At 35.0% G+C, this 19,854-nt stretch overlaps 1 protein-coding gene across 4 annotated transcripts; it reads left to right on the top strand.

The window, feature by feature from the left end:
- The first annotated feature begins 2,757 nt into the window (after positions 1-2,757).
- LOC140980584 (paired amphipathic helix protein Sin3-like 4) lies at positions 2,758-19,775 on the top strand. 4 transcript variants are annotated; one of them, XM_073446494.1, is made up of 23 exons: positions 2,758-3,030; positions 3,259-3,448; positions 3,988-4,143; positions 4,253-4,439; positions 4,531-4,629; positions 4,719-4,892; positions 4,972-5,158; positions 5,531-5,667; positions 6,222-6,297; positions 6,661-6,938; positions 7,018-7,172; positions 7,498-7,625; positions 7,719-7,973; positions 15,118-15,783; positions 15,881-15,939; positions 17,396-18,019; positions 18,127-18,227; positions 18,330-18,468; positions 18,555-18,707; positions 18,841-19,004; positions 19,078-19,189; positions 19,301-19,509; positions 19,620-19,775. In XM_073446494.1, exons 2-22 carry the CDS (start codon positions 3,375-3,377, stop codon positions 19,478-19,480), a joined length of 4,104 nt encoding a protein of 1,367 aa, XP_073302595.1. In that variant the 5' UTR covers positions 2,758-3,030; positions 3,259-3,374; the 3' UTR covers positions 19,481-19,509; positions 19,620-19,775. The 4 variants fall into 4 exon arrangements, with proteins under 4 accessions (XP_073302595.1, XP_073302594.1, XP_073302597.1 ...); XM_073446493.1 differs by having other exon boundaries at positions 19,301-19,775; XM_073446496.1 differs by having other exon boundaries at positions 2,759-3,030; positions 5,002-5,158; positions 19,301-19,775.
- Positions 19,776-19,854: the final 79 nt, after the last annotated feature.

Here is a 19,854-nt window from a genome sequence, read left to right as displayed (position 1 = left end):
CATTATTTATAAAATATATAGTTAATATATTTGTGTTTTAGCATTTTTCAAAATAAAAGTATGGGCTTCTTGGAGCCTGTGGAGAGAAAATAGTCATTGCACTGAAAGGACTGTAATATATCTTTCACGTTCTTGAGGAACTGTTTAAAGAATATTTCTTTTGTAAGAGCATCTTCAAGGCCTTTTACTTTATTACTATAACTTAAAACTACTAACAAAATTTTAGTTTAAACAAAAAATTATTTATAAAATCTATAATTAATATATTTTTGTATTAGCATTTTCAAAAAATAAAAAAAGCACAAATTAATATTTAGTATTATCTACACAACACAATTAAAATTCAAATATGTCGGATGAAGTGTATATAAGTAAGAGTAGTGTGACATATCGTGAAGTTCTCGTCTATCAAGTTATTGACGTTACGATGCTTGATCTTGCTGGTTAGGTGGGTCGTAAAAGAGTGAAGTAAGATCTTAACGGCTAATATTTTCTCTGCTGTGGACAATACCGACGATAGAGAAAGAGTAAGAATGATCTCTAAAAGATATGAGATAACACCAGCAGATAGACACATATCTACTCGAACTCATGAACCTAACAGCCTGACTCATTAACACTCAAGTGGGCGTACTCTGTATTACCATAAGTCTAAGAAAATAATGTTGTGCATTTGACAAAGATCTATAGCTTTTTTTGCTTATTAGTAACTGTTTGATATTAACAATTGGTATCAGAGCGAATGAGCTCAAGTATCCCAATAAGCATATTTATATATATTTTTGAGGATAATGTTGGGTTAAACGTGCATAAATGATATTAGTACTGAGATGATTGACCTCCTGCGAGGTTCTTGTATATAAAGATGCTAATGTTGCAACGCTCGATCTCGTCGGTCATGTGAGCCATAAAATAGTGACGTCAGATCTTAACAGGTAATACTGTCTGTGCTGGGGACAGGACCGACGGTTGAGAAATTGTAAGACTGATCTCCAAAGGATAGTAGACAACACCAGCAAATAGACATGCACATTCTCGGACTCATGAGCCTAACAGCCTGATCTATTACCAGTCAATTAGGTGCCGTCTGCGCAATCAAAACTATAAGAAAATAAAGTGATGTGTTAACTGACAAGTATAATTTTTTACTTAGTGATTAAACGTTTGATCTAACAAAATAATATATTTATACTATAAAAAATGTGTTTTTACTGAGTTGATGATATAATACAAAATAAAAATATGAAACGACATAATATTCTTAATTTTAGTCTTACGTTTGAAGATATTTTGTATTTTATATCAAATTTAAATAAATCAAAATTTTTTTTATATCTTTGTATGTCCATGCTAAAACTTGGTATCAGTATAAATATTTTTTAAGATCAATATATAAACTCCTTTCATAATTTTATATTTTATTTATATATGATTAAATATTGTGACAAAAATTTTAAAATATTAAAGCTTTAATTTTTGACATACAAAATTATTGTATTTGAGGTTTTTAAGTTAAATCAAGATTTTATTATATATATATAAAAATGATAAAAGCAATCATGCCTAATAAATACGTAATCACATGGGCTGTTGTTGGGCCTTATATCTTCGAACCCCATAAATCATAATTGTTGGGCCTTAGTCTTTCGAACCAGAGTCATCCAAACATATTTGTACTTGTAAAATCCTCTCAAATTTTAATTTGCCAAATTCACCATTATCCTTGTCCAAGTATTCCTTTCATAAATGATACAGAAAATAGCATTATTATTATTATTATTTAGTTAAAAATAGCATTATTATTATTAGATACAATTATAAATGTGACAATTGAAATGAAAATATGCCATTAATAACTAAAAAGATGCTTATCGATAAAAGTTAAATACAAAACGTAAACCATGAAAACTCTTACAAAACGATCTTACACTATATCACTTAATAATAATATTTTTGCTCGATTTAATCTTTCTGTAGTAGTAATCTATACAAGGCAAGTAGCATTCATTCATCGTTCTATAAACCCTTTGATCAAGTAGGTTTTCCATTGATAACTCATGTCTCACGAATTTTTATCCGTGAGACGGGGGCAACTCTACCAATATTCACAATAAAAGTAATACTCTTAACATAAAAAATAATACGTTTTCATGGATGATCCAAATAAGAGATTCAACTCACGAAATTGATCCGTGAGACAGTCTCAAAAGAGTTTTTGTGGTATATAGGGATAGAGTTAATGGAGACGAGTGGCTTCGATTTTTTATTTTATTGAATAAAGATAAAAAAAATAATTATATTTTTTCATTTTCCTCCCTAATATTTACTCCTCCATCCATCAATCTTTATTTTCTAGCTCNTATAACACGCATATACAATAATTAATTTTGTCTAAAAAATCTAGAAATTAATTAAAATTTAAAAAATGTATAGATAATAACTTTTGACTAAGAATTGATACGATGATTATTTAAATTTTTCTTCAATATCTAATATATTAAATAAAATAAGAGTAAATTTGTTCTTAAATAGAACATACATCAGAGTTATTTAATATAAGGGACAAATGTCGATAATATGGTAAGTATAGATTTAGATAAATATTTATTCTATCATAGCTAAAAGAAATATTCATTTTACCATAACTATTTTTTTAATAAATAAAAGTCCTTATTTATTTATTTATTATTATTATTATTATTATTATTATTATTATTACATAAACAAGATAGATATAAACCAAAAACGACTTTCTTCTTCCGGAATAAACAGAATCACTTCCCAAAATTCCTCTTTGAACTAATTAATCACGTATGTATACATACATATGTATGTATGTAAATATACGTGCAATTCATGTATACATACACATACTACGAACATCGATTGATTCACAGCTGAAGAAAACTGTCTTTCAGCTCCTTCATTCAAATATTCATTATTTGGAAGAGGCTCAAAGGATCTCTTAACTGTGATATTTCCAATACTTTCCAATTTTTTTTGCTGAATTATGCCTTTCGTATGATTCAGGTAATGTGGATTTAGTGTAGCTTTTTTTTTTTTTGGTTTATTTTCAGGATTATTTATTTATTTATTTATTTTTTATCGATGATACGTGAATTTGGAGGTGATCTGCGTAGAGATATGGTTTAGAGCTGATTGTATTACGCTAATTGCTGTTTAGGCGTGTTTAGTGGATCTGTGTCTCTATTTTTAATGTGCATAAGTTTGGTGGTTTGATGATTTCGATTTTTGCAGGTCGTTGGATGGTTATTAGTTTTTCCAATTTGGGTGAATAAAAGTAGATTTGTTTTGAAGATTGAGGGAAACAATCAAAATAAAAGTACTAATTTTTTAAAATATAGAGGTTTGAGATGAAGAGGTCTAGAGAGGACGTGTTCATGAATTCTCAACATAAGCGGCCTGTTATCTCTTCTCGAGTTTCACCGTAAGCTTATTATTATTTTGTTTAGTTTTAGTTTCATTATTTTGTTAAGTTAGTTAATTGATTGTTGGTTTTGTCGTTTTTGTTTTTACAATTAATGAGACCGATGTTCCATCATCAAACCTGCAGTTTTGAATGTGGTTAAAAACTATGGTAATCATGAGTTGCATGTATTATGTTAGTCTTTGCATCATCAAGTGTCTCAAAGTTGAGAGCTTTTTTACTCATGCTCTCTAGTTATGGTTGTTTCAGTTTTTTTTGTTGGCCATAGTTATAGATCAAAGACTCAGGCCGGTTTGAAGTATGCATTCCTTTATTTGTATATTCACGCAGTTGTTGCGACACCAAATCTTATAGTATTTTAAATTTTCAGAAATAACTTCAATTCTGATACCTACACTTATAATTGCGTTTCTTTTAATGTGACGCGAGTACTGATTTGTACTCACAAGTCTTTGATGATTTGATATCTGTATGATAGTTTTTAATCAAGTATTCCTTTGTTCTTATTGATTTGAAACTTATGCCTTGGGATGATGAAGATCCGGTCAAGCCCAGATGGTAACCCCAAGCAGCACGCAGAGGCTGACAACAAATGATGCATTGACATATCTGAAGGCTGTGAAGGACATTTTTCAAGACAATAGGGATAAATACGAGGATTTTCTTGACATAATGAAAGATTTCAAGGCTCAAAGGTGTAAAATTCTGCTTTCCTCCTTCACTCCTTGTTTATTACAGTTATCCCATTGTTCAGATTCTGTAAGTGTAGTGTATTTATAGTCTGTTTACATGGTGTCTTTGCAGAGTTGGTACAACGGGTGTTATATTGAGAGTGAAGGAATTATTTAAAGGGCACCGACACCTAATTTTGGGTTTCAATGCTTTTCTTCCTGTGGGATATGAAATCACTCTCCCAGTGGAGGATGAACCACTTCCAAAGAAGAAGCCAGTAGAGTTTGATGAAGCAATCAACTTTGTAAACAGAATCAAGGTCAACTGCGAAAAGCATTGTACCACTACAGTTATCTACTCTGTACTTTTTAACTAGAATTCAGTGTAAACCTCTTCTGAATGAATTGCAGACTAGATTTCAAGGGGACGATCATGTGTACAAAGCTTTCCTTGATATTTTGAATATGTACAGAAAAGATAATAAGTCAATAACAGAGGTTTATCAAGAGGTATTCCACTATAAGTCATATTTCTAACTTTTTAATTACATTCTTAAAGAGTGAGAATAATGACATTTGGGATTTCAAAATTTTTGTAGGTTTCAGTTCTTTTTTGGGGCCATGCTGACCTACTTGTAGAGTTCACACATTTTCTACCAGATACTTCAGGTGATGCGTCTGTCCATTTTGCTCAGTCTGATAGAGATTACATTCTACCACGGGATGATAGAGGATCTCCCATGACCATGGCAAGGTCAAGTCTAGTTGACAAGGTAGTTAGTTTCTTTGTGATTGTGTGGGCATTCATTTTTTTTATGGTGTTCAGCTATATTTCTACTCACTTGTCAGAAGCCCGCTCTTTCACACGCTGTTGATGACCAGAATGTCGATCACACTGATTCAGATCAGTGGAATTGGATTGAAAAAGTGGAAAAAAAAGAAGACGGAGACCAAAATGAGTGGGAACGCGAGGACAATTTTAATCATAAACGAAAATCTGCTTGCAAAGATGATTCTGTGACAGACCAGGTTTACCAAGGTGGTTTAAATTCTGCAAGCTTTGTTCCTTGGTAATTTTATGTCCAGGGAAATAAATTTAATCAATGTCTTCAATTGGTTTGCATGTTGTTATAGAATCAATTTATCAGAACAGTCAATCTTATCTAAGATTATGTTCGTATAACTTATTATTTTATATCTGTTGAATCTTAATCAGTTTTGTTCAAACTCTAGTCGATATGCTTGTAGGAATTTACCCACAATGAATAATATTAAAGCTCGTTAACTGAACTTTTTAATTCTCTTTCTGTTGCCGAAAATTTTTTGTCTTGAGGGGATTAGGATATGAGAACCTTCTGAAAATCAAAGTAGGGACATTCATCATCACTAAATTATGTCTATTTATTCTCAGGGATGCAGGAGCCGGCGTCATCTTTCTGTGAGAAAGTGAAGGAAAGATTACAGGATCCAAATAATTACGAGAAATTTTCAGACTGCGTTCGTTCCTACAAAAGGAAATTCATCACGTCATCTCAATTTCGTATTCTGGTGATCTTCTCTGTTGTGGACTGTTTATGCTGTTTCCTTGTGGTTAATATCTACTGCTTCCAATTCATTTTCACAATTTTTTCTTTTGAGACCCCATGAGAATTAGTACCCTCTGAAATTACAAAATCTTTATGTCCGTCCTTCATGTTCCCTGAGTTTGCGCGTTGAAAGATGTAAAGCTAAGTCATTCGATAATTTCCCGATCCATTCAGTAGAGAAATGATTTAGTAGCTTGTTCCGTGGTCTGAGATTAATTTAAGTATCTACTTCTTGATTTTTGATTATCTGCTTACTTCATGAATGAATGAATCTATGTTCTCCTACACCAATCCCCTTGTGAAGTCTACACTAATGGCTATCACTGTTTCTCAGACTGCAATAAAGGTCCATGTTTTCACTAACCACAAATAGGCTTACCAACATTTCTTTTGTGATTTAAATTCAAGAAGCGCTTAAAAGGAATTTTTAGTTATTGAATTTTTAATTTTTTAATATTTTAATTTCATGACGTCCTTGGTAAGGTCACTAATCTAGATAGAATCTTTTGGTTTCAGGTGGCTAGTTTACTAGGGACTCATACAGACCTTATGGAAGAGTGCGAAGATTTCATAATTTATGTTGAGAAGACTGGTAAATGTCACATTTGGTTTATCTTTGGTACTCTCTTTGAATGTGCCCCATATATTTCTGTGCCTGGGGATACTTTCTAAAATGTGTCTCCGTGTGTGTGTGTGTGTGTGTGTGTATATATAGTATTTTCATACTGAAAAAGCTTTACTATATATATATATATATATTCTGAGGAACATACTTATAAAGTTCTTCGTTCATCCTGATAGTTGTTTACTATGTTAATTATTTGTGTGGTAACAAATTTTCTGAATGATATTGCTAAATCATACAAGAAATGTCCGTATAGAAGTCTGTTACACCTATAGCGCCTCAAGAATGATAAATGTCATGTATTATTGTAATCAATTTAGCTCATTTCAGGAAGCTTGTGGAGCAATAAAACTATTGTTAGATCTTTAAAGGTGGAAGATCGAGATGCATATGATCACGACGGAGAAGGCATGGATAAAAATAAAGATCGTGATATCAGAGAAAGTGATAGATATGATAGGAGTATTGCCTTTAACCCTAAAGATGTTTCAGGACACAGGATGTCTTTACATGCAAGCAAAGACAAGTTGATGGCTAAATCTATTCATGAACTTGATCTCACCGACTGTGACAGCTGCACCCCAAGTTATCGGCTTCTTCCACAAAATGTAGGTTTATTTATTTATATGTCCATAATGAATCATCTAAATTTTCTACTCATATAACATTGCCATTTCCATAAGACAGTATCCGATTTCATTAGCAAGTCATAGAACAGAGATTGGTGCTAAAGTGCTGAATGATCAATGGGTGTCTGTCACATCAGGAAGTGAGGATTACTCATTCAAACACATGCGGAAAAACCAATATGAGGAAAGCTTGTTCCGTTGCGAGGATGATAGGTGTGGACTTTGTCACGAGTTCAATTGTCACAACTTCAACCCTTGATGAATTTACTTCCATTTTCCTTTCACAGATCTTTATGTTTTCGTTTCTATGCTGTCATCACTTGCTATACCATAAGTTTCTAGCACAGGCTTATTTATTCTTGCATAACATCTTAAACTGATACTATAAATTTAGCATCTGAATTGTTATTCGCTTTTCAATAACATTTGGTGGCTGTTCGGAGCTTCTTTTACTTCTTTTTCATTTTTCTAATTGGAGATGAATATTGGTCCCTGGTGGATTTTCTTTCATTTTAATTGCCAATTGGCTATCTGCCAGGTTTGAACTTGACATGTTGTTGGAATCTGTGAACGCAACAACAAAGCATGTTGAAGAACTCTTAGACAGTATTAACGTTAATACAAGTATGACAGACAGTTCATTTCGCGTGGAAGATCATTTGACAGGTTCAGCCAATGAGTGTCTGATGAAATATGAATCCTCAAATTATTATGCCTTGCACCGATTTAAAGTTCATTTCCTTTTTTTCCTCATTTCAGCTCTTAATCTACGGTGCATTGAGCGTTTATATGGGGATCATGGGCTTGATGTGATGGATGTATTAAGGAAGAACGCTTTGCTTTCCTTGCCAGTTATATTAACCCGGTTGAAGCAAAAACAAGAAGAATGGGCAAGGTGTCGCTCCGAATTTAATAAAGTGTGGGCTGAAATTTATGCGAAGAACTACCACAAGTCACTAGACCATCGAAGCTTCTATTTTAAGCAGCAGGATACGAAGAACTTAAGTGCTAAAGGTAAAATAGGTTAATTTTTTAAACTTGGTTCCTTATCTCATTTTACAAGGCTATGTTTTTGTTCATTCTTTGTTTTACTATATGATAATTTCAAAATTACAGTCAAGTATTAGAAATGTATGAAAATGGTTCTCTGTGTTGATCAGTACATAAAATAGAAATTGAGGCAGATTTTGTTTTCAGTCATGGATGATGATGCTTTAATGATTGCAAGCATCTTACACAATTTTATGATATACATGCTTTTTTCAGTGATTGCCATTTTATTGTCTTGAGATTTCGTGCTTTGGAAATTTTATGTATTAATTGAGGATTTGTTGGATTTCGGTGGAACACTGTGTATTCTTGACTGTGTTATTATGGCATCTTTTGTTTATTTATTTTGTAGTTTGTGCTTTATGTTTTTACAAGTGATGGTGTTCTCCACTTGCCATAAACTTGATACAGTCTACTTCTTACTTGCGTGTCAATTCTGCTGGCTTGAGTTTTAGAGTTAATTACTGGAGAAGATATTGTTTATTTTTAATTTTTTTGGCCGGGTGGGTTTCTTTGGATGATGCCTATGTTTTTATGATATTCCTTTTTTGTCCTTCAGTTTTCAGTTTAATTTTCTCACCGTTGCTTTCAGCCACGCACCCCACTCGTTTGTCAGTCTTAGAATTTGTCATATAATTCTCTTCTTCGGTTTTCACTTTCATCCCCTCCTTATTCCTGTGTCTCCTTATGGCTTTCAACTTTTTTCTTGTACCCCTTCATTTTTGCTCTCCTTGCCTGGTTTTATCAGATCCCTGTTTCATTATACATGGCCACACCAGTCTCCCTCCACATTGATGCCTCTGAGTCAGGTATCTGATTCTGGGTACCTAGAGTTTCTCCTATTTTCTTCCATTATTTGTCTTCTCATGTGTGTTTGGATCTGAGTTCCTTTTATGCATAATACCATTTTTTTAATGTAAAAATTTTCGTTTGTTGACCGAAGATCTATTTTTGTAATTTAATAAAGATCCAGGCACATATTTGGCTTTTTTTCAGAATTGAGGTTTGTTCAGTTCTGTATATATATATATATATTTTTTATAAAAAACAATATTTTATTAATAATAACATAAGAAAGAGTACATCAGTGGACTAGTGGTCCACTGTCATCATGAAGCACACAATATCAAATCTGTCTTAATGATACACATATTCCCAATCTCTCAATAAATCTAAAATCGAAACATTCTTAAAATCTTGATGAGTTCCAATCCACATTGCAATGTTGATCTTGATTTTTTCCCAGCACTTTTCTGTAGTTTCTTCCTTGTCATAAAAAATTTTTCGATTTCTTTCCAACCACACCGTCCAGCATATGCAATGAACCACCACTTGCAAAAAAATTCTTTCCCTGGTACCAGTAAGCTGTCCCAAATCCATATAGAATAATTCCTTTGTTGACTTAGGCATCACCCAAACCAATTGAAGCTCTTGCAAAGCTCTAGCCCACAATTTGTTTGTGAATGAACAGTGGATGAGCATATGATCCTTGATCCTCATTCTGCACAAAGAACATTGTGTCGTCCGCAAACTGAATGTGAAATATCTCTATCTTGTTTCTACCAACCTCGATCCCTCTTATGAGATTTCTTTCCTTAGCTTTGTCAATCAATATCCCCAACACATCCACTATCAAATTGAACAAAAAAGGAGACAATGGGTCTCCTTGTCTAAGCCCTTTAAACGCCTTAAATTTATCTCTCGGCCTCCCATTAATCATGACAGAAAATGAGACATTCGACACACATCCTTTCATCCAAAATCTCCATCTTCTTCCAAACCCTTTTTCATCAAAACAAAATCCAAAAAATCCCAGTTCACATTGTCATAAGCCTTTTCGAAATCCACCTTCAAAACCCATCCTCTCTTTTTCTTTCTCTTCCCCTCTTCGAGCAGTTCATTCGCTATGAGGCCACAATCTAGGATTTGTCTTCCTTCAACGAAAGCATTCTGAGATTCGGATATAGTATCTGCTATCACAGTCTTAATCCTCGCTGTTAGGACTTTCGCTATTATCTTATACAAACTTGTTGTCAGGGTTATCGGTCTAAAATCCTTCACGTTATTCGATTCAGCTTTCTTTCGTATCAAACAAATATATGTTTCATTATTTGCTCCATTTATGATTTCGCTTTGAAAGAACTCATCAAAAACCTTCATCAGATCTCGTTTGACTATATCCCAACAATCTTGAAAAAAGGCCAAAGTAAATCCATCTGCCCCCGGACTCTTACATCCATCACACTGAAAGACTGCTTTCTTGACCTCTTCTTCCGTGAATTTTTTTTCTAACTCTCGACTTAAATCATCTTCAATGGGGCATCACTCCGCTTCTTCAATACCCCAACATCTCGCGTCTGTCAAACTGTACAATTCCTTAAAGAAATGTAGAATAATGGAGACAATTTCATTCTCATCTGTTGTAATTGAACCATCATTTCTTTCCAATCTATCAATGGTAGCCTTGCTCTTCCTTTGGTTTAGAAGTGAGTGAAAAAATTTTGTGTTTTGATCCCCCTCTGTAATCCATTTGACCTTGCTTTTTTGGTAATAGATTTGATTCTTTCGACGTATCAACTCTTTTAACAACAATTTTGTTTCTTTTCTTTCATTCACTACTTCTTCCGATCCCCGACCCTCACTCTCTAATTCGTCCAGTCTACTGATTTTTTTTGTTAACTCTGCTGATTTCATTTCCACCCTCCCATAAACCTCTTCATTCCATCTTTTAATGTCACCCTTCATTGCCTTGAGTTTCATCATAAATATATATCCCTCCCATCCTTGAATACTCGCATTATTCCACCACGATTGGGCCAAATTTTTAAAGCTTGGATGCCTCAACCACACATTCTCGAATGTCGAACCCCACTTATTTTTTTCCAAATCAAAGACCATTGGGAAATGATCCGAGGTGATTCTTGGCAAGAGTGTTTGTCTATAACATGGATAAATTTCAGTCCATCCCCAGTGAACAAGAATCTGTCTAATCTGCAACATATGGGTGAATCCCTGAAGTTCGACCACGTAAACTTTCCATTCAGTAAGGGTGGATCGCACAACTCCAGTTCCTATATCAATGTATCAAAACAGGACATGCTTGAGGTCTGTGAACGACTATTATTTTTCTCTTGTAATGATCTGACTACATTAAAATCTCCCCCAAACACCATCTATCTCTACATAGAACCCTCAACCCTGCCAGTTCATCCCAGAAGTTATTTCTTAATCTCCGTTGACATGGACCGTAGACCACTGTAAACCACCAGTCGTTATGAGCATCCTTTTGAATATGAATAGAAACCGAGAACTTCCCAATCAAATTATCCTTGACTGAGATGACCCTTGGATCCCACATAATCAGAATTCTCCCTGACTGACCAACTGCAGGTAAAGTGACCCACTCCACAAACCTCGACTTCCATATACTTGCAATAAATCTCTTATCCACCACCTCTATTTTAATTTCCTGCAACACTACTAATTCTGGTCTTTCTTTGGCAAGAACAACACGTATCAATCCCCGACGTGTAGCTGAACCACCCCCTCTAATGTTCCATGAAACAATTTTCATCGATTCACTTCAGCAGCCCCTGTATTCTCTCTGCACCTGCATTCATGACTCTCCACCATCCTTCCTGTATTCTTTGATATTCGAAAATTCCACCTTCTCTACACCCATCTTATTTAAACACTCATTTTCAACTACCCTCTTAGGATCCTCCATCCCCAGGCCCACGCTTAACGAACCTGCAACCAACCCGTATTGCTGCCCTAAGGAAATGTTTCCCGATATACCCTACTTTTCAACCGATGGTGTAATTCCCACCCCACTCTTATTCTCTACCCCTCCCACCAACTCCCCTATTGAACCTGACAAGGAAATAAAATGAAAAGAAGATTGATCAGGATAAGAAATATTGGGTATATTGCAAACTTTACTCGGAGAATCTTCAAAAAAGTCCCCCAAATCATCGAACTCCAGTGAGTGCATTGTCGACTTATCCGAATGTTCAGAGATATGACTGTCAGCTTCACTGGATTCACATCCTTCGTCTGAGATATCGTCCCTCACTCCTTGATTTAATTTTTCCTCCCACTTTCCATCATCACCATCTAGTATATCTATTTCATCCTCAATGAATGATATCTTTGAAGCTTCGCCCTTTCGCACATAAAATGATTCATGATGTGACTTGATATGTTTCCTACGATAGACATGCTCAAATTTCCTTTCTTTGGGATTACTCTTCATCTCTATTTCTGGATGGCCTGATTTTTGTGTCGGTGAGACGTTCACAAATTCAATTGTCCCTTTATGAAAATCATTTTCGACTTTCGGCTTTAACTTTTTGAGAATCTTGATTTGATTCCCTCGATACCATGGTTCGGATACACAACTTCGACCGCCTGAATTTTCCAACCTGCCCATGTTCTGTTGTCCTTTGGTTTGTTTTTTGGTGTCAATCTTCAAAAATTCACCCTTCTGATTATGATCTGCATATTCTTCTTCCTTTGTTATTAGCTGAAGTTTGGTGTCATCCGAATCTATTTTTTGAATGTCATTTGTAGGTGCTGCATTTGTATCTGTTCCTTTGAGTTCTTTCGCACTACCCCATCCCGCAAATACTCTAGATCCATTAACCACCAGTTGTGCATAAGATCTTTTTTCATAAATATCATATGCTGCTAAGTTGACCGAATGCACTATAATGCGAATAATCATAGGACCTCTTTGAGTTTGGATCCTCATATTTCTATTGATGAACCCGCCTTCAATTCCCACTACTTTGATATTTGCTGCCGACAAATCTTTGAGTAGAATAGTGTCTTGACTGATGCTCAACAAGCCTCCACATCGCTCACCAATATTTTTGAAGAGATCTGTGGACCATAAGTCCCAAGGTATCCCCAATAAATGCACCCAACTATTGCAACATTCAAAAACTTCTTCTTCACTGTTGATTTGCTGATTCCATCTCTCAAATGACAGGGTAACTTTATTTTCCAGAAAGCATTTCTTCAATCGCAAATAGAAGGATGCATCCTCATCGTTGTCTGGCCACCATACTGCTTTGTTGGCTTGGAATGGGAATAATTCAATCTTTCTCTGGACCGCCTTCCCAAGGGTAGTACGCACCAAATCCCACGATATGTTGACACAGTCCCTTGTAATGATGAGAGCTTTACTCCAATCCTTAGCCAAACATGCTGGTAATTGATCAAAAGTGGCAGCTTCTGTAATCACCGTATTAATGTAATTCGAACTAAATTTTCCACGCTTTTGTGCTTGTTCCATAGGCTTCCTTTCATCTCTGATGCGTGATACATTATCCCTTCTTTTTATCATGAGTTTGGACAGATTGTGTGCCATCCATTTCCAGTCCCAATCAAATCGCCCACTTGGTATGATGATGCGCTGCGTCTTTCCGCTCCAAACAAGCTTAGATATTTCTAGATAGCTTCCTCGGCCATTCACAACTTTCTGCATAGATACCACTGCTTCTCGACCTCTGAATCTATCGAACATAGGACATGATTGTGGTTTGTTAATGAATTTCCACAATTTCGACAAAATCCAATATAAACTTTCTAAATCCAGTTCCAACACATAGCTCGCATTCCCGGTCCTCTCGGTCACAAAAACCGTATGGCCCCTCCTACCCCTGCTTATTAAAAACAACTTTTGCTCAATTTTGATCTCACAACTTGTTTTGAATTGGTCCCTGGACATCCCTCGATACATCTCGAATATCGCAGCACTGTTATCCTTCCTACTATGAGAGTTTTGCACGCTAAATAAGTGGGAATGGCTTCGGTTTTAGTTGATGTGCAATACTAGTAAAAATCGGATAAGAGAAATTATGACTGTATATGTCGATTGGAAAACAAGGTTTATCGGGGTGAAACGGTGAAGGTGAAATGTCGATCGGAAATGAAGATTGGTCAGGGGTGGCCGTTGAAGATTAAAAATTGTTTGTATGGTGTAGTCATGCATCTGATTCTGGGTACCTATAGTTTTTCCTTTTTTTATTCCATTATTTGTCTTTTCATTTGTGTTTGGATCCGAGTTCCTTTTATGCATAACATAACTTTTTTTGTGTAAAAATTTTCCTTTGTTGACGGAAGATCTATTTTGAAATTTAGTAAAGATCCAGTCACTTATTTGGCTTTTTTTTCTTCCAGAATTGAGGTTTGTTTAGTTACCTGTTACCTGTATATGGATCTGAAGCATCTTGATTTCTCCCATTGTTACTTTCCTGTGATTCTTGTTAACATTAAAAAATCTGTACATTCATCAAAATTAAAGGTTAAAAATTGTTTGTGTGGCTTCCGTGATTGCATTCAAGGAAATTCTTGATCTGAAAATTCTCATGAGTCTGCCAGTTCAAAACTCTGATTACGAAGCGTACAAATAAATTATGCCTGCTCAATTTCGACATATGATTTTCTACCTTTTCACTGAAATGACAAATGACCAAAAAAAATATGTGAGAATGAGATTGCAACAAGTCTGACTCTAATATTTGTTTGTTTTGTTTTTTGTTTTCGTTTTCGTTTTTGATTTTGTTTTTTATTTTTATTTTATTTTATCTTAATAATGTAGGATAAGGCTTTTTTTTAATTCCTTTCCAATCTTCTCACTAGTTTTGCCTTATAAAACATTTTGCATCCTTCATTGATATTGCAGCGAATGGAAATAGAAACTCCACAGATAATTTTGCAATTCTTGAAGATTGATCTACTGGTTTTTAATATTATCATAAATTCATACTAACAAGGGATGCCTAATTGAGTTTCCTCTCTCTCTTTCTCTTGCATGTGGAGTGTATTATCTCTTCCCATAAAATGTTGGTCTGAGCTTGTACATTACACAAGTTTTGAAATTTATTTTTCTCCAGGCTGATTTTTGGCTGCTGCCGTAAACTGTATCTAGTCAAAGAAGTTGGATTTCTACAATTGATAATAAAGTCTAGTTGGAAAACATCAACTGATCTCTCCCTCCCGGCCTCTCCCTCCCTCCCTCCCTTTGTCTACTTCTATCTTAAAAATTAATACTGTGATTTTTAATGACCACATATTTTCATTATGATTTCTCTACATTCAGCATTGTTAGCTGAGATCAAAGAAATCAGTGAAAAGTACCAGAATGAAGGTGATATGCTTCTCTCAATTGGTGCTGGATATAGGCAACCTAAACAACCTCATATGGAATTTGAGTATTCCGATCCTGAAATCCATGAAGATCTTTATCAGCTCATGAAATATTCATGTGGAGAATTTTTTACGTCGGAACAGCATGACAAAATCATGACAATTTGGACAACCTTCCTTGAGCCAATGCTTGGTGTTCCTGCCCGTCCACATAGTACTGACTCTGAAGATGTCAAGCATAGCAATTATGTAGCCAAAGATGTGGCCAATATTGGTGTAGAAGTGAATGCTAGTCCTCTTGGTAAGGCAGCTTCAGGAAACTGCAAAACAGTGGACCTGTTGAAAAATGGTGACAAAAATATTCCGACTGAACAACCTAGCTCCAGCAAAGAGCAGATGGGAAATGGCGGCAATGGGGTTAATATTGACGGTTCTCCTGATGCAGATTATTCATATCATAAGAGTGATGTCTGTATGGCATCCAAAAATGCAGCAATGCAGACTGATCTCAGTATAATGTCTGCCGCCTCAGGGTCAAGCAAACAAACTGGTGTCTTTGAGCAAGGTGCTTCTGCCGAAAGTGGCATTAATGAGGAAAACACTTCAAATAGGCAGAATGGTTCATATTTAATTCTTTAATCTAGTTTTTTTCTTTTGAGATGTATTGTGAAATTTAAGGCAACTTTTAATTATTGTGCTCTTCGCTATTGCATCAGGACCTGATGTTGCCAATTCTGATTATCCAATAGTGGCAATGCTTAATGAAGAATCACAGGTAAATAAGATTTTGCTTGAATTGAATTTTAGTACTTTATTAGCAACATTTTTAGAGAAGATTCCATGAAGGGAAAGAATGATGTAGGAAAGTTTTCATGTTCTTCACATCTGTTTCAGAAAATTTCCTTTCGAATAACCCGGGGCTTGATGAAAATTGGAAGTTGTGAATATAATACTTGATAGATTCAAATATATTTAATTCTTTGCATAAAAATGTTGGGGGATGTTTTATGAGTGTTTTGGGAAAATAATATATATTTCTGCTCCTCAACAGAAGAACAGGAAACTCAAAATATCATACTTGCATTAATGCATGTTCAGGTAAAATGAAGGTGAGAAAGAGAACATACAAAATCATACTTGTAAACATGTAGTTAAGTAAAATGACGTGGCCACTTATTATAAATTGCTGTTGATTGGTTATGCAATTATCTGAGATATGTTAAAATTTGAACTAGAAATTTACTGGAATGTCAATGTTTAATTTTATTCTTCAATATATTTTGAGGTGTGATGAGTTTTGCTGGAACACTGGCCCCTATAATTAGGGGGACTGGCAGCGGCAGTTATCCTCCTATCTAAGCCTGAAATAACTATAATATCGGCTCTCCTCACACTTTTTGTGACCTCCTTCCCCTCCAACCAGAAGCAGGTTTTGGATCAAATTTAAAGCCACTCTTTTATGTACTACCACAGAAAAAAAAGGCAATGGGTCCATGTTTAATTACCTACTACTTACTCATCCCTCTAACTTCCTGCCATATCATTCATCGAAGTATATAGAAGCTATTTCTTTTGACTAATTTGGAAATGTTTACTCTTTTTCATTCTAAGACATGGATGATTAAGAAGATATTTACAGTAGCTGAGAATAAAAGTTTTTATTAAGAAGCAAATCACTTGACAGTTTCTAATTTTTCTCACCATGCTGTGTTTGATGGCACATCGACTGCTGGGTGGAGAATGTTGAATATTTGTTAGAACAGAAAATGAAAAAGATTTTCCTTCGAGCTCTTGCGAGCAAACTAATGCCTGATTATCATTTATTTTAATATTTTCTCAATGACAGTGATCTTTTCATTCAATCAAGGAAATAACCAGAGTTGCAAATTTTTGTTGCTTCTCTTCTTTACCTTACAAAAATTACTAGCAAAATGATCAACTTGTAAGGTGAACAGAATTTATTTTATCACCTTAACTGGTAATTGAATGTTATTGAACCATTGTATTACATGAAACATAACCTCTCCTCTAGTTTATAGTTGACAAATTAGATTTCCATTAGCTCAGAAGCTATTTGAACTTGCTTTCTGGCTTTTGTAATATGCACACTAATCTTTCTTAACAATTGCGGAATGGATTCTGCTTTTGAGCCAATTTTGCACTGTGTTTCCACTGTATTTTTAGTTTTGTTATCTCATTCCATTTTTCTCTGTTGCCTGATGATGCTGCAGGATGATGGTAGTACAAGACCTGCTTCATCTTCAATTAAGATGGTGTATGAAGATGTCAAAGCTCAGAACTGTAATGAAGAAACTGAAGGTAGTGCTAAAAGTGAACGAGAAGAGGGTGAATTATCTCCTACTAGAGATCTTGATCAGAATAATTTAGCACCATTTGGAAATATTGGTACCGAAGCAGCACAAACTCCTTTTATAAGTGCTGGAAGCACAAAAAGAACTGAAGAAGAAAAATGTAGTAAGGATGCTGAAGAAACTGAGGCTAATGCTGACGATGAAGATGAAATGAGTACCAAGGGCTCATCAGACAGTGAGAATCTCTCTGAAAATGTTGATGCTTCAGAAAGTGAGTCAGCTGATGGAGTAGAGCGTTCGCCTGAAGAGCCTGACGAAGATGGAGAACATAATGAGAATGATAGCAAGATTGAAAGTGATGGAGATGTAGGTGGCGCAGTGAATGCCCATGACACTGAAGGACTGACTGTATTTACTGATCGTTTTTCACAGAACGCAAAACCTCTGACAATGAAAATCCCCGTGGGCTTACTGGGCAAAGCCAAGAATTCAGAATTTTTTTACGGAAATGATTCCTTCTATTTGTTGTTCAGGCTTCACCAGGTAAGGTGTATCTAACTATAGGATGGGTTTATGCTTTTTAATGGGTTCTTTGGGGTGTTCTAAGTAATTATTACACTCTCACTTGTACTAAATACACTAATTTACAGATGTTGTATGAAAGAATGCATAGTGCGAAACTGCACTCTTTATCTCCTGAAAATAAATGGAGGATTGCAAGTGATGCAAATCCAACTAATTCGTATGCTAGGTAGTATATCTAAACTTTTTCATAGTTTTCTTTATCATGGGAGGAAGCTCATTAAACATTGTTAATAAATCATAAACTTGAAATCATTGCGATTTGGAGCAGATTTAAGGAGTCTCTACACAGTTTACTGAATGGCTCATCTGATAATACAAAGTTTGAGGATGACTGCCGAGCTATTATTGGTACTCAATCATACATCCTTTTTACCGTAGACAAACTGATACATAAACTTGTCAAGCAGGTGATTGGAACATATTCTTCTTTGTCCCCCAGTTTGTTTTGTAATTATTTGTGTGGTCAGTAACCTATGTACCTTGGTATTTGCAGCTACAAACGATTGCAACAGAGGAAATGGAAAACAAACTCCTCCATCTATGTGCATACGAGAGGTCGAGAGATCCTGAAAAGGTTTCTGATGCAATTTATCATGAGAATGCGTGTTTTCTTATTCCTGAAGATAACCTGTATCGAATAGAATGTGTAAGTTCATGTCAGTTTTTCATTTTGTTTTTCAATTGAAATGTTGGTAACCTGATAAAACTATTATTTTCAATTTACAAATAAGTTTAGTTAAATTTACGGTCTGATAAATGAATACGCACTTCCATTTCAGTTGGCTTCTCCAAGGCGTCTAACCATACAGCTCATGAAAAATGAGAATGATAAACTTGAAGTGAATGCTGTCTCCATGGATCCCAATTTCGTCGCATATCTGAATGATGTCCTCTTATCAGTTCCTCCAGAAAGAAAGGAAAAACCAGGGGTATTCTTGAAGAGGTGTGATGTGGCTGAAAATTGTTAAATTACGTGTTTCCATATGCATTTATTAATCCTGGCATATAATTTTCAGAAATAAAAGAAAATGCACAATTGGAGATGAGATCTGTGACGTGCAGAAATCCATGGAAGAACTTGTAATCTATAATGGCCTGGAAAGTAAGGTGGTTTGCAGTACATTGAAGGTAATAGTTGTTTCAAAGCTTTAAATGTGCTTTTATTACTCGTGTAAAATTTATTTATGCAAATTGAATACCCTTCTTTTGCTCATTTTTGTTTGTCCTGGCATGATATAGGCAGCTTATGTTTTAGACACAGAAGACTTCCTCTATCGGACAGGCAAAAGGAGGAAGATTTCAAATCAGAATGGCTCGTGCACTGATGCTGTCAATGGAGCTTCCAATGGTGTTTCCAATGGAGCTTCCAACGGGTATTCTCAGAGAGTCAAACGATTTCGCAAGTTGATGTTTAGTTGATAGTTTACATTTTTCAGGGAAACGTGAAAGTATGTCTTTCAATTGTTTATTTGAATTTCACTCGTTCATTGTTCAGTTCCAATGCTCCGGTGCACGGAAGTTGCACATATTAACGGTGAATGGACTTTTTGAGACACAGGTGCAGCCTTTCATTAAAGGAGTAGAGCCCACTAAAATAAACTTTCTTTTATAGTTCCTGGATTAATAATAATGGTAGTGAAAGGAAGTAATTTTAGCACCAGAGGTGTGTAGACTGAGTAAATTTCGATCTGAAATATAGAAATTTGTTCACTTTCATTCACTGTGATTCAGGCTATACTATTATTATCCAGTTTTGTTATTGTGGCATCTGGATTTTGTCGGGGTAAGAGTAA

The sequence above is a fragment of the Primulina huaijiensis genome, chromosome 7, assembly GCF_012295235.1.
Source record: "Primulina huaijiensis isolate GDHJ02 chromosome 7, ASM1229523v2, whole genome shotgun sequence".
In the NCBI taxonomy this organism is placed as follows: domain Eukaryota; kingdom Viridiplantae; phylum Streptophyta; class Magnoliopsida; order Lamiales; family Gesneriaceae; genus Primulina; species Primulina huaijiensis.
Note: the sequence above shows the minus strand (reverse complement) of the source record. Positions and strands in the feature narration are given on the sequence as shown.